This window comes from Podarcis muralis, chromosome 1 (assembly GCF_964188315.1).
Source record: "Podarcis muralis chromosome 1, rPodMur119.hap1.1, whole genome shotgun sequence".
NCBI lineage: Eukaryota > Metazoa > Chordata > Lepidosauria > Squamata > Lacertidae > Podarcis > Podarcis muralis.
Window position 1 is genome coordinate 135,485,096 of NC_135655.1, and position 18,826 is coordinate 135,503,921.

At 43.6% G+C, this 18,826-nt stretch overlaps 1 protein-coding gene across 6 annotated transcripts in view; it reads left to right on the top strand.

Annotated features, from left to right (window-relative positions):
* The window catches only part of ERBB4 (erb-b2 receptor tyrosine kinase 4), a 760,363-nt gene that overhangs the window by 415,463 nt on the left and 326,074 nt on the right, over positions 1–18,826 (top strand). For all 6 annotated transcript variants that reach the window (XM_028704728.2, XM_028704741.2, XM_028704748.2 and 3 more), the window contains exon 3: positions 170–353. In XM_028704728.2, coding sequence (XP_028560561.2) covers positions 170–353 — 184 coding nt within the window. The remainder of the gene's footprint in view (positions 1–169; positions 354–18,826) is intronic.

An 18,826-nucleotide genomic window follows, 5' to 3' on the forward strand; every position in this document is an offset into this window, starting at 1 on the left:
TTGCCATTGACTGGAATTGTATTAATTCAGTCTGTTTTTAAATGATATGCTAATGCTGTGTTGTTTTTAGCATGCTTTGTAAGCCTCCTTGGAGAATGTAAATTCTTTTTTTTAAAAAGCTTTCTAGAAATGTTAAATAGCAAATAAATTATGTTTTTGTTTCTTGCAGTCTATCCGAGAAGTCACTGGCTATGTTTTGGTAGCTTTGAATCAATTTGAATACCTTCCCTTGGAGAATCTGCGCATCATCCGTGGAACTAAACTCTATGATCGTTCTGCATTGGCCATCTTCCTTAACTACAAAAAGGATGGTAGCTTTGGACTCAGGCGACTTGGACTGAAGAACTTGACTGGTAAGGGAAAGACCTTTTAATAGAGCTGTTTGATTCTACTGGCAGGTGAGCTTGCTGGTCTTTCTGTGTACAAGAAAATGTACACAGAAGCATCCTGATACTTCCATACAGGTGTTATCTTTTTCTCCCTCCATACCTCCATACAGGTGTTATCTTTTTCTCCCAGGGAGCCTGTTCCTTCAATGGGAGCACTGACAGGCAGAAATTTGGTAGGTGAAGCTTTCCCTAGAATGGCAGTGTAGTAATGGGAAAAGTTTTATCTCTTGCAATTTCTCTTTGGTTTTCCTCACTTTCTCATGTTCAGTTCACATGATAATCATCAACATTTTAGTGATAATTCCTAAATATAAAGTTTTGTATGCAATTTTTCCCTAATATACACATTTTTGCGAAGCAGTTTCCCTAGTAATGTATTTTTATATGTTATTTTTTGTAATTTATGCACCCGTATGAACATTTTACCCAAGTGTGTGTGTGTGCGCAATGTATGTATGTATGGAGAGAGAGAGAACACAGATTACTCAGCTTGAAGGACTACACTGCAATATTTAGAGAACTGCAAATTTTGAAGGATGGCTGTGTTTCATTTCTTGTATTGCTTCAGATAATGCAAATTAGATAGGTTCACCTTTAAATGCAAACTGAATTGCCCCTGCCCCCCCAGAAGCCGTTTAGCTGTCACAGAAAGAATTTGCCATGCTCCTAGTGATGTCCATCGTCGTTTCACTCCACAATGTTTCTATGGAAGGACACCCTTCCAGGAGCATTGGGGGGGAGGGCACATCACTGTCCCAAGTAGATCAACGGGGTAGCCCTGTTTCTCCTCCCAGGGGTGCTCCATGATCTTTTCACAGCAACATTGTGGGGCAAAGCAGCCGGAGTCATCTCTCAAAGTCCACCGCTGCTTCCCATGGGAGTAAAATTGTGCACACATACATGTGTTTTGTGTTGTGAACTGCACTGTGATGGGTGGTATACTAATTTAATTAGTATATAGTCTGAATATGGGTCTATTTATTTCTCAGGCACTGATTATTCCCTAGTGCTCAGCAAGGACGGCAATGGTTCCTTTTATCCTCGTTCTTTAGTGTGTACAGTTCTATGCCTAATTGCTTGTGTGTGGTCCAAAAGGCTCACTAAGGTTTGTGTGTTGCTTCTCCATGGTGTCATTCCTGTGCCCTCTTCCCAGGCAGGCTCCATTAAAATTAATTGCATATGGTGCTTGGTGTATTTCAGCCTGAGGAGATACTAATTTTCTATTGTGACATCTTGCTCAGGTCATTGTGATACGATGGTCTGGGGCAGTGACACAGCCACAACTCAAGACCCATTATAATTTAGAGCATGGTTTTCTTTCTGCAGCTTCTGGTATTTTCTATGGCTGGCCCCAGAAAGGTTTCTATAGTGATCAGGTCCAAGGCAATATTATTTGGCCAGTAGATTTAACGGGCAGGGAACTGCTTTGCACTTCAAATAATAATAATAATAATAATAATAATAATAATAATAATAATAATAATTTATTATTTATAGCCCGCCCATCTGACTGAATTTCCCCAGTCACTCTGGGCAGCTTCCAACAAAACAAAAAAATACAATAACCTATTAAACATTAAAAGATTCCCTAAACAGGGCTGCCTTCAGATGTCTTCTAAAAGTTATTTTTCTCTTTGACATCTGGTGGGAGGGTGTTCCACAGGGTGGGTGCCACTACTGAGAAGGCCCTCTGCCTGGTTCCCTGTAACTTGGCTTCTCGCAGTGAGGGAACTGCCAGAAGGCCCTCGGCACTGGACCTCAGTGTCCGGGCAGAACGATGGAGGTGGAGACGCTCCTTCAGGTATACTGGACCGAGGCCATTTAGGGCTTTAAAGATCAGCACCAAAACTTTGAATTGTGCTCGGAAACGTACTGGGAGCCAATGTAGGTCTTTCAAGACCGGTGTTATATGGTCTTGGCGGCCGCTCCCAGTCATCAGTCTAGCTGCCGCATTCTGGATTAGTTGTAGTTTCCGGGTCACCTTCAAAGGTAGCCCCACATAGAGTGCATTGCAGTAGTCCAAGCGAGAGAAAACCAGAGCATGCACCACTCTGGCAAGACAGTCTGCGGGCAGGTAGGGTCTCAGCCTGCGTACCAGATGGAGCTGATAAACAGCTGTCCTGGACACAGAATTGACCTGTGCCTCCATGGACAGCTGTGAGTCCAGAATGACTCCCAGGCTGCGCACCGGGTCCTTCAGGGGCACAGTTACCCCATTCAGGACCAGGGAGTTCTCCACACCCACCCGCCTCCTGTTCCCCAAAAACAGTACTTCTGTCTTGTCAGGATTCAACCTCAATCTGTTAGCCGCCATCCATCCTCCAACCACCTCCAGACACTCACACAGGACCTTCACCGCCTTCACTGGTTCCAATTTGAAAGAGAGGTAGAGCTGGGTATCATCCGCATACTGATGAACACCCAGCCCAAACCCCCTAATGATCTCTCCCAGCAGCTGCATGTAGATGTTGAAAAGCATGGGGAAGAGGACAGAACCCTGAGGCACCCCACAAGTAAGAGCCCAGGGGCCTGAACACTCATCCCCCCCCCACCACTTTCTGAACATGGCCCAGGAAGAAGGAGCAGAACCACTGTATAACAGTGCCCCCAGCTCCCAGCCCCTCTAGATGGTCCAGAAGGATGTTTTGGTTGATGGTGTCAAAAGCTGCTGAGAGATCCAACAGAACTAGGAAACAGCTCTCTCCTTTGTCCCTAGCCCGCCGGAGATCATCGACCAGTGCGGCCAAGGCAGTTTCAGTCCCATGAGGCCTGAATCCTGACTGGAAGGGATCCAAATGGTCCACTTCTTCCAGGTGTTCCTGGAGTTGTTCAGCAACCACTCGCTCAATCACCTTGCCCAAGAATGGAAGATTTGAGACTGGGCGATAGTTGGCCATATTGGCAGCATCTAAAGATGGTTTTTTAAGAAGCAGTTTGATAACCGCCTCTTTTAGCAGGTCTGGGAAGGCTCCTTCACAGAGAGAAGCATTCACCACCCCACGAAGCCCATCACCCAGGCCTTCCTGGCTAGCTTTTATAAGCCAGGATGGCAAGGATCAAGGAGACAGGTGGTTGGTTTCACTTGTCCAAGCAGCCTGTCCACATCCTCAGAGGTAACAGATTGGAATTGATCTGACACAGCTTGACTAGACGGGACTCTAGCACTCTCCCGCCCTGGTCCTGCTCCCACGGTGAAGTCTACCTCCTTCTGAATCTGAGTGACTTTATCTGCAAAAAAACTTTGCAAAATCATTGCAGGAGATCATGTGGCCCGTACTGGGCCCCGATGTAGCAGGTGGTTCCGCTAAATTGCGAACCACCTGAAAAAGTCTCCTGCTGCTGTTTTCTGCAGATGCAATAGAGGTGGTGAAGAAAGTCTTCTTCGCCGTCGCTACCGCCACTTGGTAGAGTTTCCAAGGCATGCTCTGGTTCATGGGATCACGGAGAGTCGGACACAACTAAGATGACTAAACAACAACAAAAGCTATCCTGGGAGCCTTTTCGACTGAAGACCAGGGTAAAAATGCTTCAGAAAAATACATGATTGTGTATATCTATATATACACAACTACTGAATGTGCAGGGAGTCCTTTTTTACCAGATTTGGATTTAGGGCATCATGACTGGTTCCACTGTATGGAGTGCCAAGCCTAGGGGCGCTGCAGGGGGCACAACTATGGAATAGTGAATTGAGCAGAACAGAAGGCGAGAGGCGAGATGGCGCTGAAATTTGAAAGATCAAAGTAAGCCCCTGTTTCCACCTTGGCCAGCAGCATGCCTGAGTAACAAACATGTCCATGTATAAAAATGAAGCAGCACTGGGAATTATTTTTATATTCACCCAAAACAAACTTTTCACCTAAGCAGCAACAATATTTGACAACACACATGGAAATCTTCTGATAGGCAGAAATGAGAAAGAGAGAGAGAGAGAGAGAGAGAGATTAGGTCAAATGAAATGCAGATCCTCAGCATTTAAATACAGTGGTACCTCGGGTTAAGTACTTAATTCATTCTGGTGGTCCGTTCTTAACCTGAAACTGTTCTTAACCTGAAGCACCACTTTAGCTAATGGGGCTTCCTGCTGCTGCCGTGCCACCCGAGTACGATTTCTGTTCTCATCCTGAAGCAAAGTTCTTAACCCGAGGTACTATTTCTGGGTTAGTGGAGTCTGTAACCTGAAGCGTATGTAACCTGAGGCTTCTGTAACCCGGGTACCACTGTACACATCTTTCTACTATTTTCCATTTTTGAAGGGCTGCATTTTATTTTTGGCTTACATTGGTCTTGTATTGGAGCTAAATATTTTGGCAGCTTTTAACCAAAAGTATATTTGTAAACTCAGTTATTGCTGTACATGTTTTGAGGATTTCACTGGCTTTAAAGTCTAACTTGCATCTGAGCTCTACCTATTCTAAGTGTTGTTTTATAAGCATCTAGTTTCTGCAGCGCAGAAGGTATTGGGAAAATGCATTTCTAGTAGGGGTGTGTGTGTGTGTGTGTGTGTGTGAGAGAGAGAGAGAGAGAAATTGACATCAGTCTTGTTCAGTCCTTAACTTTAGTGTGGATGCATGAATGGCATGTGCTATTTGCACAGGTTCCTGCTCATAATTCCTCACCACTGCCCCCCCCAAAAAACCATGTAAGTTCCTGGGAAACTGGGCGTTGGACCCATGGGGGCTGGGGGAAGCAGCCCCTCTGGCATAGCTGTCAACTTACAGATTTGAAAATAAGGGATCAGCAGCCAAAATAAGGGATTTTAGTCAACCAGCTGAAATACGAAGTTAAAAGGGACCAGGTAATTTTGGAGAGCAGCGCCGGTTTTTAGCCCTTCGTTTCCAGAGGTTGCTGCTCAAGACACCAGCTGATGAAACACTGCAATTAAATAACTACAAGCAGCAACCACATTTTGTGCAAAACGAATTCCAAGCTGCGAAGATGCTGCTGCAGTTCTGTATCTTTTCACTCGTGCTCCATCTGCAGCTCTCAGTTCCATCAGGCAGGGCGGGAGGAAGGGGGGGAGGGAATAGCGCCCAAAGTAAACCCGCAGATCAGACCATCTATGCTAGTCTACCACTACAAAGCTATGGGAGAAGTGCTTGCAGGCCTTCCTCTGCTTCCCCCCAATATGGTTAGCCCTTGGAACACCTGCCCGCATCTCTGCCTCCTCCCTCTGATAATGTAGATACATTTCCATGACAGGTTTGAAACAAACAGTTTAAGATGAGTGAAATGTCCCTGGGAAAGGCAGGTAGCCCTGCAGTTTGCTTCCATCAGCTGTGTATATTTGCTGCTGCAAACTTTGTAAGGTGGTGCCACGGAAAATTGAAGTCACAGCTGTGTCCAGTTCTATCTGCATCAAATCCCAAATCTCAAAATGGCTGACGTCATCTCTTTTTGTTCTTTGATAGTGTTCCCAAGGGCTGCTTCTCTCCATGCAGGCGTGACTTGTAAGGTGTGGCCATATGAGTCCCCAGCACTGAGGCCCAAAACATTCATTAGTTTATGTTCCAACTGTTTGTTAGTTAGCCAGTGTAGTTAGCTTTGTATACCAGTGTTTGCACAAATCCTCTACATTGTTTGATCCATTACCAAGAAGCACACAGCCTGAGGGTATCTCATTTGCCTCATGTGATCTTGTGAGTGTGAAATAGCTGGGAGGAAGGGAGGTGTTAAAAGTTTCACATGGTTGCAATACAGTATATGGGATTTTGGAGGCAGAGGGATTAGTTTGAATAAACACCTTCCTTTCCATTACAAGAACAAGGCACACCATCCCTTCATGTCTAATTATGTTAGGCATGTTGTCTTTGAAGGATTAAAACTATGTTATATCACTTCAGAGGGGTGGCTATAATATTATCAGTCACGTGCTCTTGACTCTGGCTTCCTGTTAATCAGCACATTCAGCTTAAGCCTGGGTTCATTCTCTGCTTAGTCTGACTGACAAAGGCCTGCAAAAGGAAGAGTGCACCAGTAATAATACAAACTGGCAGGTGTTTTCTACTTCACTTTCTGAAAAACTGTGCAATTGTACTAATGCTTTGGGGTATTTCAGATAACCTATTCCTTGCATCTTCAGTAAACAAGCTCTTCTCTCCTTGCACTCAGGCATTTGCAAACAAGTCAGTCCCAAGACAGCGTGTTTCATCGTTAGCATGGCTAAACTCTATTGCTCTGCCTTATCAGTCTGTCACTGCAATTCTCTCCCTCCAGGACTTTGGAGTAATGCACTGAAAGATGCTTAGGAAGGCCATCCCTGCCATGCGGGATGGTGCCATTCAGGTGGCAGCATGGTGGGGGCAGATAAATGAAAGCAAGTGTTAGTAGGTGCAGCAATTAAAAAATAAATGTGAAAACTTTGTAAAAGCACTTAGACATGTCTCTTGCTGTGCAGGAGCTTCTGTCCACACACTCATCAAAAAATCACTGTATAGTTAACTCACAGTACTGTACAGTGGTATACATGTATACTTCAGAAGTTAGTCTGTGGCTTACTCCCAGGTAAGTGGGCACAGGATCACAGCTTGAGCTTTTGTTAGCATTGGGAGAAAGCAGGGTTCTCATGCCTTTAACAGTTGCATGTCAGAAATAAATTCAGCAGCTTGATCTTTTTTCTAGTATGGAAACGCAATTATCAGGAAAGCTTCCCCATGACTGTATTCAGTCTCATTTTGTGCTGTGCTATGCCCCAGCATGGCAACTATGTTGTGTTATGCCATGCTCCCATGGCTGCCATTTTGTGACTGGTGCCCACATCACTCTCAAAACGTACAGTGTGGCCACCAGGCCCCCCAAACTGGGCAACCCCTGGTCTTGGATATGGCTGTAAAAACATGATTTCAGAAGAAACTGGTGGAAAATATCCAAAAGTGCTATAAAAGACCAATGGTATTTTTTGTAGCTTGTCCGATCCAGCTTTTGGAGCTTGTTGCTCTTTTTCTTCTTGCAACCATTTCTCCAGGGAACAGGTTCTCCTCCCTCACTTGATATCTGGAGGCTTTCTTCCTTTAGATTGGTGCAGCCCTGGTCAGAAATCTCTGCCTCTTTAGCATGGCTGGGATGTGCCCTCCAGGACAGAGATAAGAGTCACACCTGTTGACCCACCTACCTTTGCCCCTGGTTCTGTCTACCACTGGCATGTCCAGTCCTAGAAAGTAGCCCCTCAAGGGAATTTGAGCCTCAGGCTGGAAAGGGTTCCTTACCCCTCACGTGTTTTTCTTTCTGTCCATGAGCAACTTTTGAAACTACCCCATTTTTATTCAGTTGTGGGTTTTTAAAAAGCTACAAAAATAATACTTACATTTCTCAGTTTTGGTTTATCCTCAACTAAATGCATGATATTCATTGAACATTCACAGCTCACATTACTACTGAGCTGTCTTTCAGATAAGTGCTGAATAGGCAGAGTAAACAAAGCAACTTTCCTCAGCCCCACACATGGTAGAAGAGAGACCTTGTGGAGAGGGGCCTTGAATAAGGATAGGGGGCAAGTTCTCCCCCCCCCCGAACCGCTGGAATATTCCAAAACAGTAGCTAAGGGGCCTCGTCACAAAAAGCACAGATTTTCCCCTCCCTCCTTTAATTCAAGCATCGGTTGTTTGCAGGAAGGAGACTGTTCTTTAATGGGACTTCTTGAGATGGCAACCTTTCAACCAGAAATCAAAGTCCAAGTGGGTAACAATTGGTGCAGCATTAATTCAGATATAAATTGGTACCTCTGAGGGGCGCAACAATATTTTGCAGCTATGCATGGACAATGCAAGCATGAGGGATCTGTCTGGAAAACTCCCAAGCCTTTCAGCACTATGCTGGCTCAATGGATTTTGACAAAACAGAATTTTCTTTCAATGTTTGCATTCTGGGAAGTTAAATAGTGAAACCCAGTAATCTTTCTGCTTGGGCAGATAGTGTTTGATAATGTCGTTTCTAAACAGATCAAATTGTTGAGCGCGGGACCTTGACTTGTTTGCACTTTGTTTTGTGCAACATGTAAGAAACCTGGATTTTATTTTTGCTGCTGTTGCCCTGAGCAAGAATTTGTTATGACGATAAAAAAAGACATAGCAGCCTTGCACTTATTTTAAAGAACAAAGAATTAGCAAAAAATAAATATAATAGTTTGCAGTTTGAATGCAGTGGCCTGGTGAAGCCTTGTTGCTCTGTGGGAATGTGAGGCAGACTGCGCTTCTAGTATATTGAAGTGTGTTTACCTTCACAATGTTCTAGTTGGATAATTGTAAATAAAACACATATTGCAAAGATGCTATAACGCTGCAGTTTAATCAAAGAAAACTGCTAAACCCTACAGCACTGTGAAACTCCCCCCAGTTGGAAATATGGGACAAATATGTATACCTTATAGATTCCATTCCAATGGCACCAATGAGAAGGAAATGCACATGTTTTCTCCCCTGTAATTTGAATGTATTGACATTTCTCCTCCTTGCCAAGCTTCAGTTCATGAGGAATTTGTAGGAGTGTTCATAAAAATGATGAAGTACATCTCTTCAGGTCACATGGGAGCCCCAGCCTGATTGTTCCTTTGTTGTGCTGCTAGATCTCTCTGCCTGTGAAAAGTGAGTTATGTGTTGTCGAACATCAAAACTGTGATGAGCAGAGACGCAGAGGCCACCCATTGAGATGAAAATGCAGCATTGCAGGATTTATGGTGGTGTTAAGACCAAGGGATGAAGAGTCAGCAGTAGGGCATTGGTTGAAGGAACTGTCCATAATTCTCCCAAGCAATTGTACATGCAAGTTTCCAGGATACAATCTACTAGTAGATAGGAGGGGACAGCTTTGGAGGTGAGAAATGACCTCCTCCTGCTAAGATCTGCAGAAGTTGAGACTCAAACCTGGAATATTCAGTTTTCCTGTGGGGGAGACCCAAGTGCTTTTTTAAAAAGAAAGGGGGGGAAAGGTGCCGGTGAAATTCACCATGAAATTGTTACATTAAGTGCCTCACTTTTAACATGTGGGGAAAGGTGCCGGTACCAAGTACCCCCCCCCCCCAAAAAAAAAAAACCAAGACTGGGAGACCATAATGACTTAACCAGGAAATGACTTAACTCTGTTGTATTAAATGTGTGAGGAAATGACCACTCATTCCAATCACCCTGCCATTCACAGAGCAATGTGGAGAACATTACTACATTCCACGCAGCTGCTGCAAGCAGCGGCAGAGCAAGCTGATCAGGTGCCTGGGGCGGCACGTGTGCCCTGTGCCCGCGGGGCAGGGCCAGCTGGGGCAGGACGCTCCGCAGGGCCTCCGAGGAGTCTGCCTGCCTCCTCCCACTCAGCCGCCCTACAGCTGAGGGGGAGGGGGGTGGACTGTTTGGGGCAGCGCGGAGCCCGTGGGTGCCCAAGCCACCGTGTCTTTCCCAGGAGAGACGCATGGCTTGGGCGTGCTGCAGGCCCCACAGTGAGTGCCGCCTGGCATTTTGTAACCCCCCCCCCCAGTGGTGACACCCGGGGTGACCCGCCCCCACCACACACCTCTTCCTATGCTCCTGGCTGCAAGTGATTGCATTCTTGATTATTTCCCATGTATTTCAAACTTTTATGTCACCTTGATGCAAGTATCCCCCCAAAAGCTTCTCTTCCTTGCAGAAAATGTGACACTGAAAGCCTCTTTTAAAATTTAAGTTACTTTCCCTTAAGATCCTCTCTGTGAAACTGCTAATACTAAAGGCATAGGCAGCACCTCTGCAGTACACACATTTTTCTTCTATGCTTAGTATTTATTTGTGCTTGTTGTTTGCTTACATGAGAGCAGTAGGTATATATGAAGCATTTCAACAAGATACTTCCAGGCATAGAAGCAATCAGTCAAAATGTTCCCATGTCATATAACTTGCAGCATTAGGAGGGGTCCTAGGAAATGGTAGGAAATGTGATTGAATTGGAAATATGGTGCTTCTGTTTAGTGTGATGGCTGCCTTCTGCATTCATAATAAAGCACAGAGTCTGCATGGACTTGTAGGGTTTGCATGTTACAGTAGATACATTAAGAGAGACGAAAAAGTGGACAGAGATAGAGAACCAACTCAGGTGGGAAATGAAAATAGACGGCACACAAAAACACCAAAGTCCAAAGCTGAGAATAAACAGAAGGACTCTGAAGACCGACTGCAAGGAAAGTATCTTCTTCTATAAACGTGAACAGACAGGCAACTACATTCACTACCTGCTCTGGGGTGTTCAGTGACATTTACAAATAGTGCTTCCTCAATCTGATTTGTAAATAAATATTCCATTATAAATTGTGAGTGGTGGAGATGGGCAGATGAACGAACAGGTTGGCAATTCATTTGTATTTTGTATCTTTCTGATATGAGGAACCTTTTGTGTGTCACAGGGAATGTGCCTGCAGGCTGGGGCTGAACGAACAAAGGTGTCACATTGGGAGAACATGCTGGAGGCCTTTTTGTTTGATGTTCTCAAACTGCTCTAGGGGCTGTCTCTTCTGAAACTCCTTCCCCCCCTACACTACGTTAAAACACATATGCATTCATTTCCTTTTAAATGTAAAAGTAAGATAGTGTCTGTCCAGCTAACCATCAGAAAGAACTTGTGCTTGTTTTTGTGCTTCTCCAGAGAACTGCCTGCTGCTTCTGTCAGTTGAAATTATCATAGCTCTGGCTTCTTCTTCTTTTGAGTTTTAGCTAGGAGATTGCAAATGTTCCTGGCTAGGGGGCAGAGTAAACCTACATCACTGCTGAAGAAGAGTCCTTAGGAGATGTGACTCCTTTCCAGCTTGTGCTGGTGTGAAAGGGTTCTTGGCAGGGAGGTGTAGATTTGTAGCCTATGTCAGGAGTGGGGAGGGAAAGAAGGGGAGGCTGGGGTGGCTCATTAATGAAGGCCAGAAGACACATTAGGAACCAGTCACCCTGTTGCCTTGATGGTGAAGAAGAACGCTGAACCCCTGTTGTCAGGCATCTTGCAGTCCCAAGGGGCATACGGAAGAAAGAGAAGTGCATGGGGACCAGCATTAAAGAGCTGGACTTGAGAGGCAATTCAGGGAGGAGGAATTCCACTGAAAGTGCCTGGGTGCCCAGAAACTTGAGACAGAGAGGGGGAGTGCGATTTAATCCCCTTCCCTCTGCTCAAGTGAGAGCCTAAGAAATTGGAGCTTCCAACCAAGCCCTGTCCCAATTCCCCACATGACCGAACAAATGCAGAAACTGGTATTTGGCAATAGCATTTAGTATATAAGTTATCATTCTCAGCCTGCTTTTTCCCGACCCTTAGTTTTAGGACTTAAAGCTATATGAGCATGACATGCGTGAGCAATGCGCACCTGTATAATTAGGAGCAGCCTGAAGGCTGGCATTTTGATAACAAGGAGCAGCCAGATGCAGCAGCCTGGCTCTCCTAGCGCCAAATTCAGCAAATGACAATAGTTCACCCGCTCCCCTGTGGTTCCTTATCCTCCCGGGAATTAAGACAGTGGATCAAAGGCAAATTGCATAAGGACTAGAGTTGTTGGTAAATGTCTCATAGGTTTTTGCTTCAGAGAAGAACTTTGGGGACTTGTAAAATCCAATCTCAGTTAAGAGGAGAACTGCTAAAATCTCCAGATTATTTGGCATCTCAGGCTACAGTCACTTCCTTTGCAAAAATTCTAGAAAGTGTGTTAGAATTGTAGTTAAAAAGAAAAATCAGAAATTTCCAGCACCCGTGCCCACTATCTGAACTATATTATCCACATGTACACACACTGAGTTTAAAATCTTCATTTCCAAAAGTCAACTGTAGAGAAATACATATTCAGTAGTAAAAAGGAAAATAGCCCAACAGAAATGAAGCATTAAAAGGCTGAAATAAATGTCCAGAGGAAAGGTTCTACTTGTGGATATTTCAAGCAACTGCAAAAAAAATGCAATTTACAACTGTGCAGTATCTGAATAAACAGAAATATGCTGGGGAACACAAGACTCTCTTGACTTTATTTAGTAAACATTAGGAATGAATTGCTGTCTCCCATCCTGATTCATTACTCTTCCACAAGTTTCCTTTTTTTTTTTAATGATATTTATTGAAATTTTCCACTTAGTACAATAAAAAAAAACAAAAAACAAAAAACAAAAAAGGTTAAAAACACATAAAGTTTACAATCCTTATTTTTCTATAACATATTTCTCTGACTTCCCCACCCCTCCCCTTCTTGTATTCCAGTTCAAATTATTAGTTCAACAAGTTCTTATCCCCAATTCTTAACCTTTTTCTATTTAGTTCATTTTTTAAAAAACCAATTTTACCTTATAAACATCAATATTTATACCTCAATTCTCATTCTTAAAACTTTTTTTTTCTAAAGTCGACCCAAATTCCCTTCCACGACTTCCCCAATTTTCATACAAATAGCAAAACAAAATAAAAGCAAAAACAGATTATAATTATGCACCCTTTGGATCCCCAAACTCCACCCCCCTTTCCCGGTTTCAATCCCCAACAAATGTCTATCAATCTTCTACTATCAGCCTGGAGATCTCACGTCCGAGGCTCTTAATTCTCTCTCAGTTCCTCTCTGCCGGTTTTTTTGATAGTCCTTGATATTAAACACCAGATCTCGGAGAAGCTCTAGCCAAATGGGATCCATGTTTCTTCCAGCCAGACCTCCATCCTTAAAAGTGGAGCCCGAATCTAGTTTCTTGCTCCTTTCAAGTCCAAATGTCCCCAAAGCTCCAACTTTCACCTTGATCAGATTTGTAATCCTTGGATCTTCAGATCTCCACATAAGGAGATCTCTCCATTCTTCAATCTCCAATTCAAACCAGATTTCCGACATCAAGTTCTTATTTTCCTTTGCAGCCATCATGTCAGGCCTCTGGCTCTCCTTTGTCATCTGCAGCATTACAGCTCCTCCTTCCTTTTCCTCAGGAACAACATATATCTCTTTCTCCACACTCTCAAAGTTCTCAAGTTTCTCTTCTTGTCCAGCTGCATAAACTTCCTTAGTCAAGTCCTTATCAAATTCAATGAATTTATTTACTGTTAAGTCCAGAGTTGCAACATTTGTAGCCAAAACATCAATTTGGCCTTGTAACTTTCCCAAGAGAACAAAAACTCTGTCCAATTTAGCTTGTATTTTCCCTCCTTCAGCCATTCTTGTAATGTCCCAAAACCCCCTCTAGAGGGATTTTGGTTACTTAATATTCCTTCCAGTTCAAATCCAAAAGTCAAGTTAGTTTGTATCAGTTCTTCCTTATTTTCAGCAAATTATAACCAAATTGTAACAAATATAACCAGCAGAGACAACAGAAACAAAGTTCTCTTTCCCAGCTTTGACAGCTAATTTGACAGCTGTCAAGCTCTTCAATACCTCTTCAACAGGCTCTCTCGCGGATCACTCCCGGGTCCGGGGGGGTGGCACTTCAGCTCCCAAAATTAGCTCTTATCCTCCAGTTAAATTACTTATATTGCCAAATCGTGAAATTAATGTCTTTTATCCAATAAACAAGAAGAAATTCTCTCGACCTTAGTTAGCTGATCCTTGCTTATGATTATTTACAAGACGGGGAGACGGACTTCCTGCTTGCGCCTTCCTCGATCGTGCCTAATTCAAAAAGGAGGTTTTTCTTTGTAAGTCCAATTTCCGTACTACTCACGGGTTGTTGCTTTTAAGGTCCAATTGTTCACAGGAAAAAGTCAGCGCTCTCCGGCCATGGCATGTGGCTTCACTCCGCAGGAGAAGCAGCCGACTCTCAGCACCGCGCCGCTCACCCCGTCCCCCGTTCCGAAGCCTTTAAAAAGGCTCCTTCGCGGGTCGGGGGGCGCAAATGGTGCCCGCCGAGTCACCAAGTTCACAGACTTCGCCGCCTGTGATTTCTGAGGGTCTCCGCGTTGCCGCCGCGGCAAGACCCAACTCCTGCAGAGCCGATTCCCTCCGGAGCTCGGAGGGAATCCGCCATTAGCTGTTGGCGCTAACCCGGAAGCCTACTCTTCCACAAGTTTCCTGTGTCCTGTTGTCTCCTTCTTTCCTTCCTTCCTTCCTTCCTTTCTTTCTTCGAAGGAGAATTTATAAATTAGGTTTGTGAAGTCATCCCATTGGTGCAAGGACTTCTGCTTGTGCAGTGGAACTTCCCTCTTCCCTCTCTCCACCGTACCGAATTTGCCCCAGAAGGTTGGGCAACCCCTAGAATGAGCAAAAAGTCCTGTGAGGATAGAACAACTTCACTGGATACAAATCTTTGAATTTGACATACGATTCAGTTTATGTATTACAGGATACTGGTGTGCACATGCACAATGAATATATATTTGTGCTAAAAGGAATCCTGATATGATAATTTGCGTGGTGGTTTATTTAAGATACTTATATGTCTGCATGCATTAGTAACCTAGGCGGGAAACAACAACACAAATAGTGAAAATTGTAGTGAATTGTGCAAATGTGTTCTCGTGTCAGGATTGTGTAAATAAAAACACAAATCAGACTGGCAGAACTCTCACACTTAACTTCCAGTCCCCAGGTAAGATCAGGTAATTCAGAACCTGAAAATCCAAAGACAATAGCAAGTCACATGGGGAGAAATTTGGTAAGCATTACTAGTCAGTGCACATGTTGCCATTCTAGATGGTGTCAGAAAAGAAATGAAAGCATTTTCCAAGATGTGTTTGGTAATATATGCCCATGAGCTACAGAAAGTCGGAGGAGAAATTGCCTCCCATGTGTTTGCCAAATGGCTGCTGTAGCACCTGGTGTAATTTCCAAGTTATCAAATACACAGATTATCTATCCACTCCTAGGACATTACCTATAACACAATATTTTTCATACTACAGTGTGGCACAATGCTCTTGAAGCTATTCTCATTTCTGGCAGCAATGTGCATGCATTATGTTAATTTGCCCCCCATAAATGTCACATTAACACATTATTCCTGCTGGGTGCTGCTTTGGGTGATACCAGCTCTTCGCTGGGCTGCTGAAACAGCTGGTCTCCATAGAAGCCTTGAGCGTGCGTTAGCAAAGAGCTGAGCTCTGCGTAGACACTTGTCTTATCCAAAGAAGCCTGGGGAGCTAACAGCAGAACATCTTCTAGACGTGGCATATTCATTCTCTGCTCCTCTGTCCCTGGCTCACACAGTGAATGCTTCACAGGGTGTCATAGCTACGGGTTTTCTTAATTTGGCTGCTGTTCCTGAACGAGTTAGCTGGCAGGCATCCCAATAAAGTCTCTGAGGTTACTGCTAAGCTAAAATGTTCAGGATTGTGATTCACATGATCTGAACCGGTCAAATCAGATGACTGGAGTGAGCTATTTCAATGCATTGTAGCTGGGTTGTTTATCTATTATCCTGTAAATTGGCATAGTGTTTTGCCAAGTAGCAGCTCACAGATGTTTAATGAACTATACAGTGAAATGGCCATTAGTATCCACTGAGGGACAGTTTATGTTACTACGTTACATGTTTTGCATTTGTTCCGTATTTAGGATTTTGATGGACTGTATAGGTTGTTTCTGGTTTGCTGACTGCTGACCTCAGTAAACGACTCCTGCTGAGATTCAGGATTGTGGTCACAGTTTCCATTTTTTAAAATGACAAAGCACATGTTTTCTAAGCACTGCTAGACACACAGCTACATGGTGGCATGTATCATGTAATGTGATAATGCTTTTGTCCTTAACACTTTCTCTCCCCAATGCAAAAACTATACAGCCTAACCTTTTTTGCTTGTTCTGAATGTGAGCTTGTGCTTGTAGCACATTACTTTTCCATGCTATTTTGTGATTGGAGACGGTCTCCTCCTGAGGCCAAACCCAAGGTACGGATTCTGCTTCCGTCAGTGTTAAAGGGAATCTCCAGTTCTTAAGATTCTGGACATTATCCAGTTCTGCTCTCCTTACCTTCCATCTCCAGGGCAGTCATATCTCAGAGCTGAAGTTGCAAGGTTTTAACCACCTCCTTGGGACCTCCAGGGGCAAGGAATTAAATCCCCAGGGTGCGAGAAGCTTGAAATCATGGGAGGAGGCAAACCTGAATGAATTCTTCCTCTATACCAACCTGCCCTCACTCTAAGGTCATTGGTTTATGTCCTCCTCCAAACAATATCTCCATCAAAGGCAAGGTTTGTGGCAAGGAGCAGGAGTTTGGATTTGATATCCCGCTTTATCACTACCCTAAGGAGTCTCAAAGCGGCTGACATTCTCCTTTCCCTTTTCCCCCCACAACAAACACTCTGTGAGGTGAGTGGGGCTGAGAGACTTCAGAGAAGTGTGACTGGCCCAAGGTCACCCAGCAGCTGCATGTGGAGAAGCGGGGAAGCGAACCCAGTTCACCAGATTACGAGACTACCGCTACACCACACTACACCACTACATCTAACCACTACACCACACTTACCCAACTATCCTGTCTTCTGACCAGCCTTAGGGGAAGTTAGCCTTGGACCTTGGTGGGGATCATCACACATAAAGATGAGCAGCTAGGGTGGGAAGGATGCAGTGAGAGACTCTTTGGCATCCCTTAAGACTAGCTGGGGATGAGGAAAACGGACCAGATCTTAGACTGATTGGGTGTTGTGAGTCATGTGGGGTTTCTCACGTAAGGCAGATGGCGGGAGGTGTGCCTTCCTAGCTCTCACCTTAAATTATAGGGACCCAGAATGAGTGAGGCTGAATTAATGGCTGTACACGTTGCTGTTTGTTTCTTAATAAAGGCTTGTGGTCCTTATTCATCCCATTCCTGTCTTCATTCCAGGGTATCTGGGCAATTCATTTTTCTAGATTTGTAAACATTATCTGTATGGTGATTTCCCAACTCTCATTTAATGTTCTGGTTAGTGTTACCTGTCAGTAGGTATGCCTGGCAATAGAGTAATAAGCTAGTGCTCACTTTGGTGAGATTTCAACACTAATCACTTTTATATTGGCTCAGATAAACCCAGGAAAAGTAAGTGCTGAGGATTTTTAAAGTGTTAATCCGCTTTGTGGTTGCTGAGTATTTCAGACTTTCCTATCTTGCAGCCCTGAAGGGTAAATCCTCTGACCTTTGATAGAATCTTGGATAGCAAATAATTGATGATCACCAAACAATAAATTGGGTATCAGCATTTTTTAGGCCCAGAGAGGGAGTTTCTGATCCAGATTTTAAAGGGACATGTGTTTTAGCCATTTTTTAATTTCCTTATTATTGATTAAATATCTCTCCTTTCCTATTTTGTTTGCCTTTGTTCCATTCACAAAAAACACCCCAGATACACACACACACACACACAGAGACACACACGGTCTTTCAGGCTGCTCACTTACTTGGGAGTAAGTCCAATTGAGTCCATTGGCACTTATTTCTGAGTAAACACAGGTCTAAATTAACTATGCATTTCTTCTCTGTGATCAAATAATGTGTACAGAAAGGTCAAAACCCGTTGGAATTGCCAACTTTTTCCTCCATGGAAACTGTGACTCTTTAAATAGTAGCCTGACAGGGCAGATTTTGTCAGTTTTGATATCTGCTGATGGGGAAAGCTGCCCTCCTAACTTTCTACCATTCATATGTAGCTTTTAAAGGGATGTACTTAAAAAAAGATATAGAAGAGATTCTCTGTGACTTGTTCAATTGATTATGCTGTAAATCATTAGATTATTGATCTCAGTACATGATGCTCTTTGTTAGGCACCAAAGACAATATTTTCACATTATTCTTCACGGACAGCAAAACTATCCTTATCTGTGAAAGATTCATGAAAGATTAAAAATGGTGATGAATGTTAAACTATAATGAATGTTTTAAAACAGAAAACTGTGGGATGATTTATTAATCGACACAGCTATTTATCAGGCTTTACATTCATTCTGTCTTATATCAATCACTTTCTGACATTCAAACTTGATGACTGGTGGTGAGCTGAAATGAAATGCTTGTGTTTGTGTACATTTCTCGTACACTTTTATTATGTTTAAAAAGTGTCCCTTTCCAGTGAGAAAAAAACCAAACCAAAAAGTGTTTATATCTTCAGAATAAATGAAATGTGATGTGAGTAGCAGTGTACTCATTCTGAAACGACTCTTTTGCCTCCCGTGATACTGCGCATGGCTAAATCTGATTCAGAAAGCAATGCCTTCCTCCTGAATTGGCTTTGTTTATCCTTGCCAAATCTGTTGGGCTGCACAATTCTCTGGAATAAGACAGAAACAAAGGAGGCAGGGGAATGTTGCCAAAGCAATATAAGCTTCCAATAACGTATTACAATCCATAATCTTTAAGGGGCTTGGATGGAACATTTTAGGGTCAGGCTCATTTTTTCTTTCCTACTGAAAATGTTCCACATAGAAGACTTGGTGCTGCCCTGCAGGAGACAGCAGCCAGAAACAGAGGCAGCAAAACAGCATATGGAGCTTATTAGAAACCTAGTCACCCAGGTCTATGGTAATCCAGCAGGGAGCACCGGACAAGCCACCGTGTTCCCTGCTGATTGCGCAGCCTGC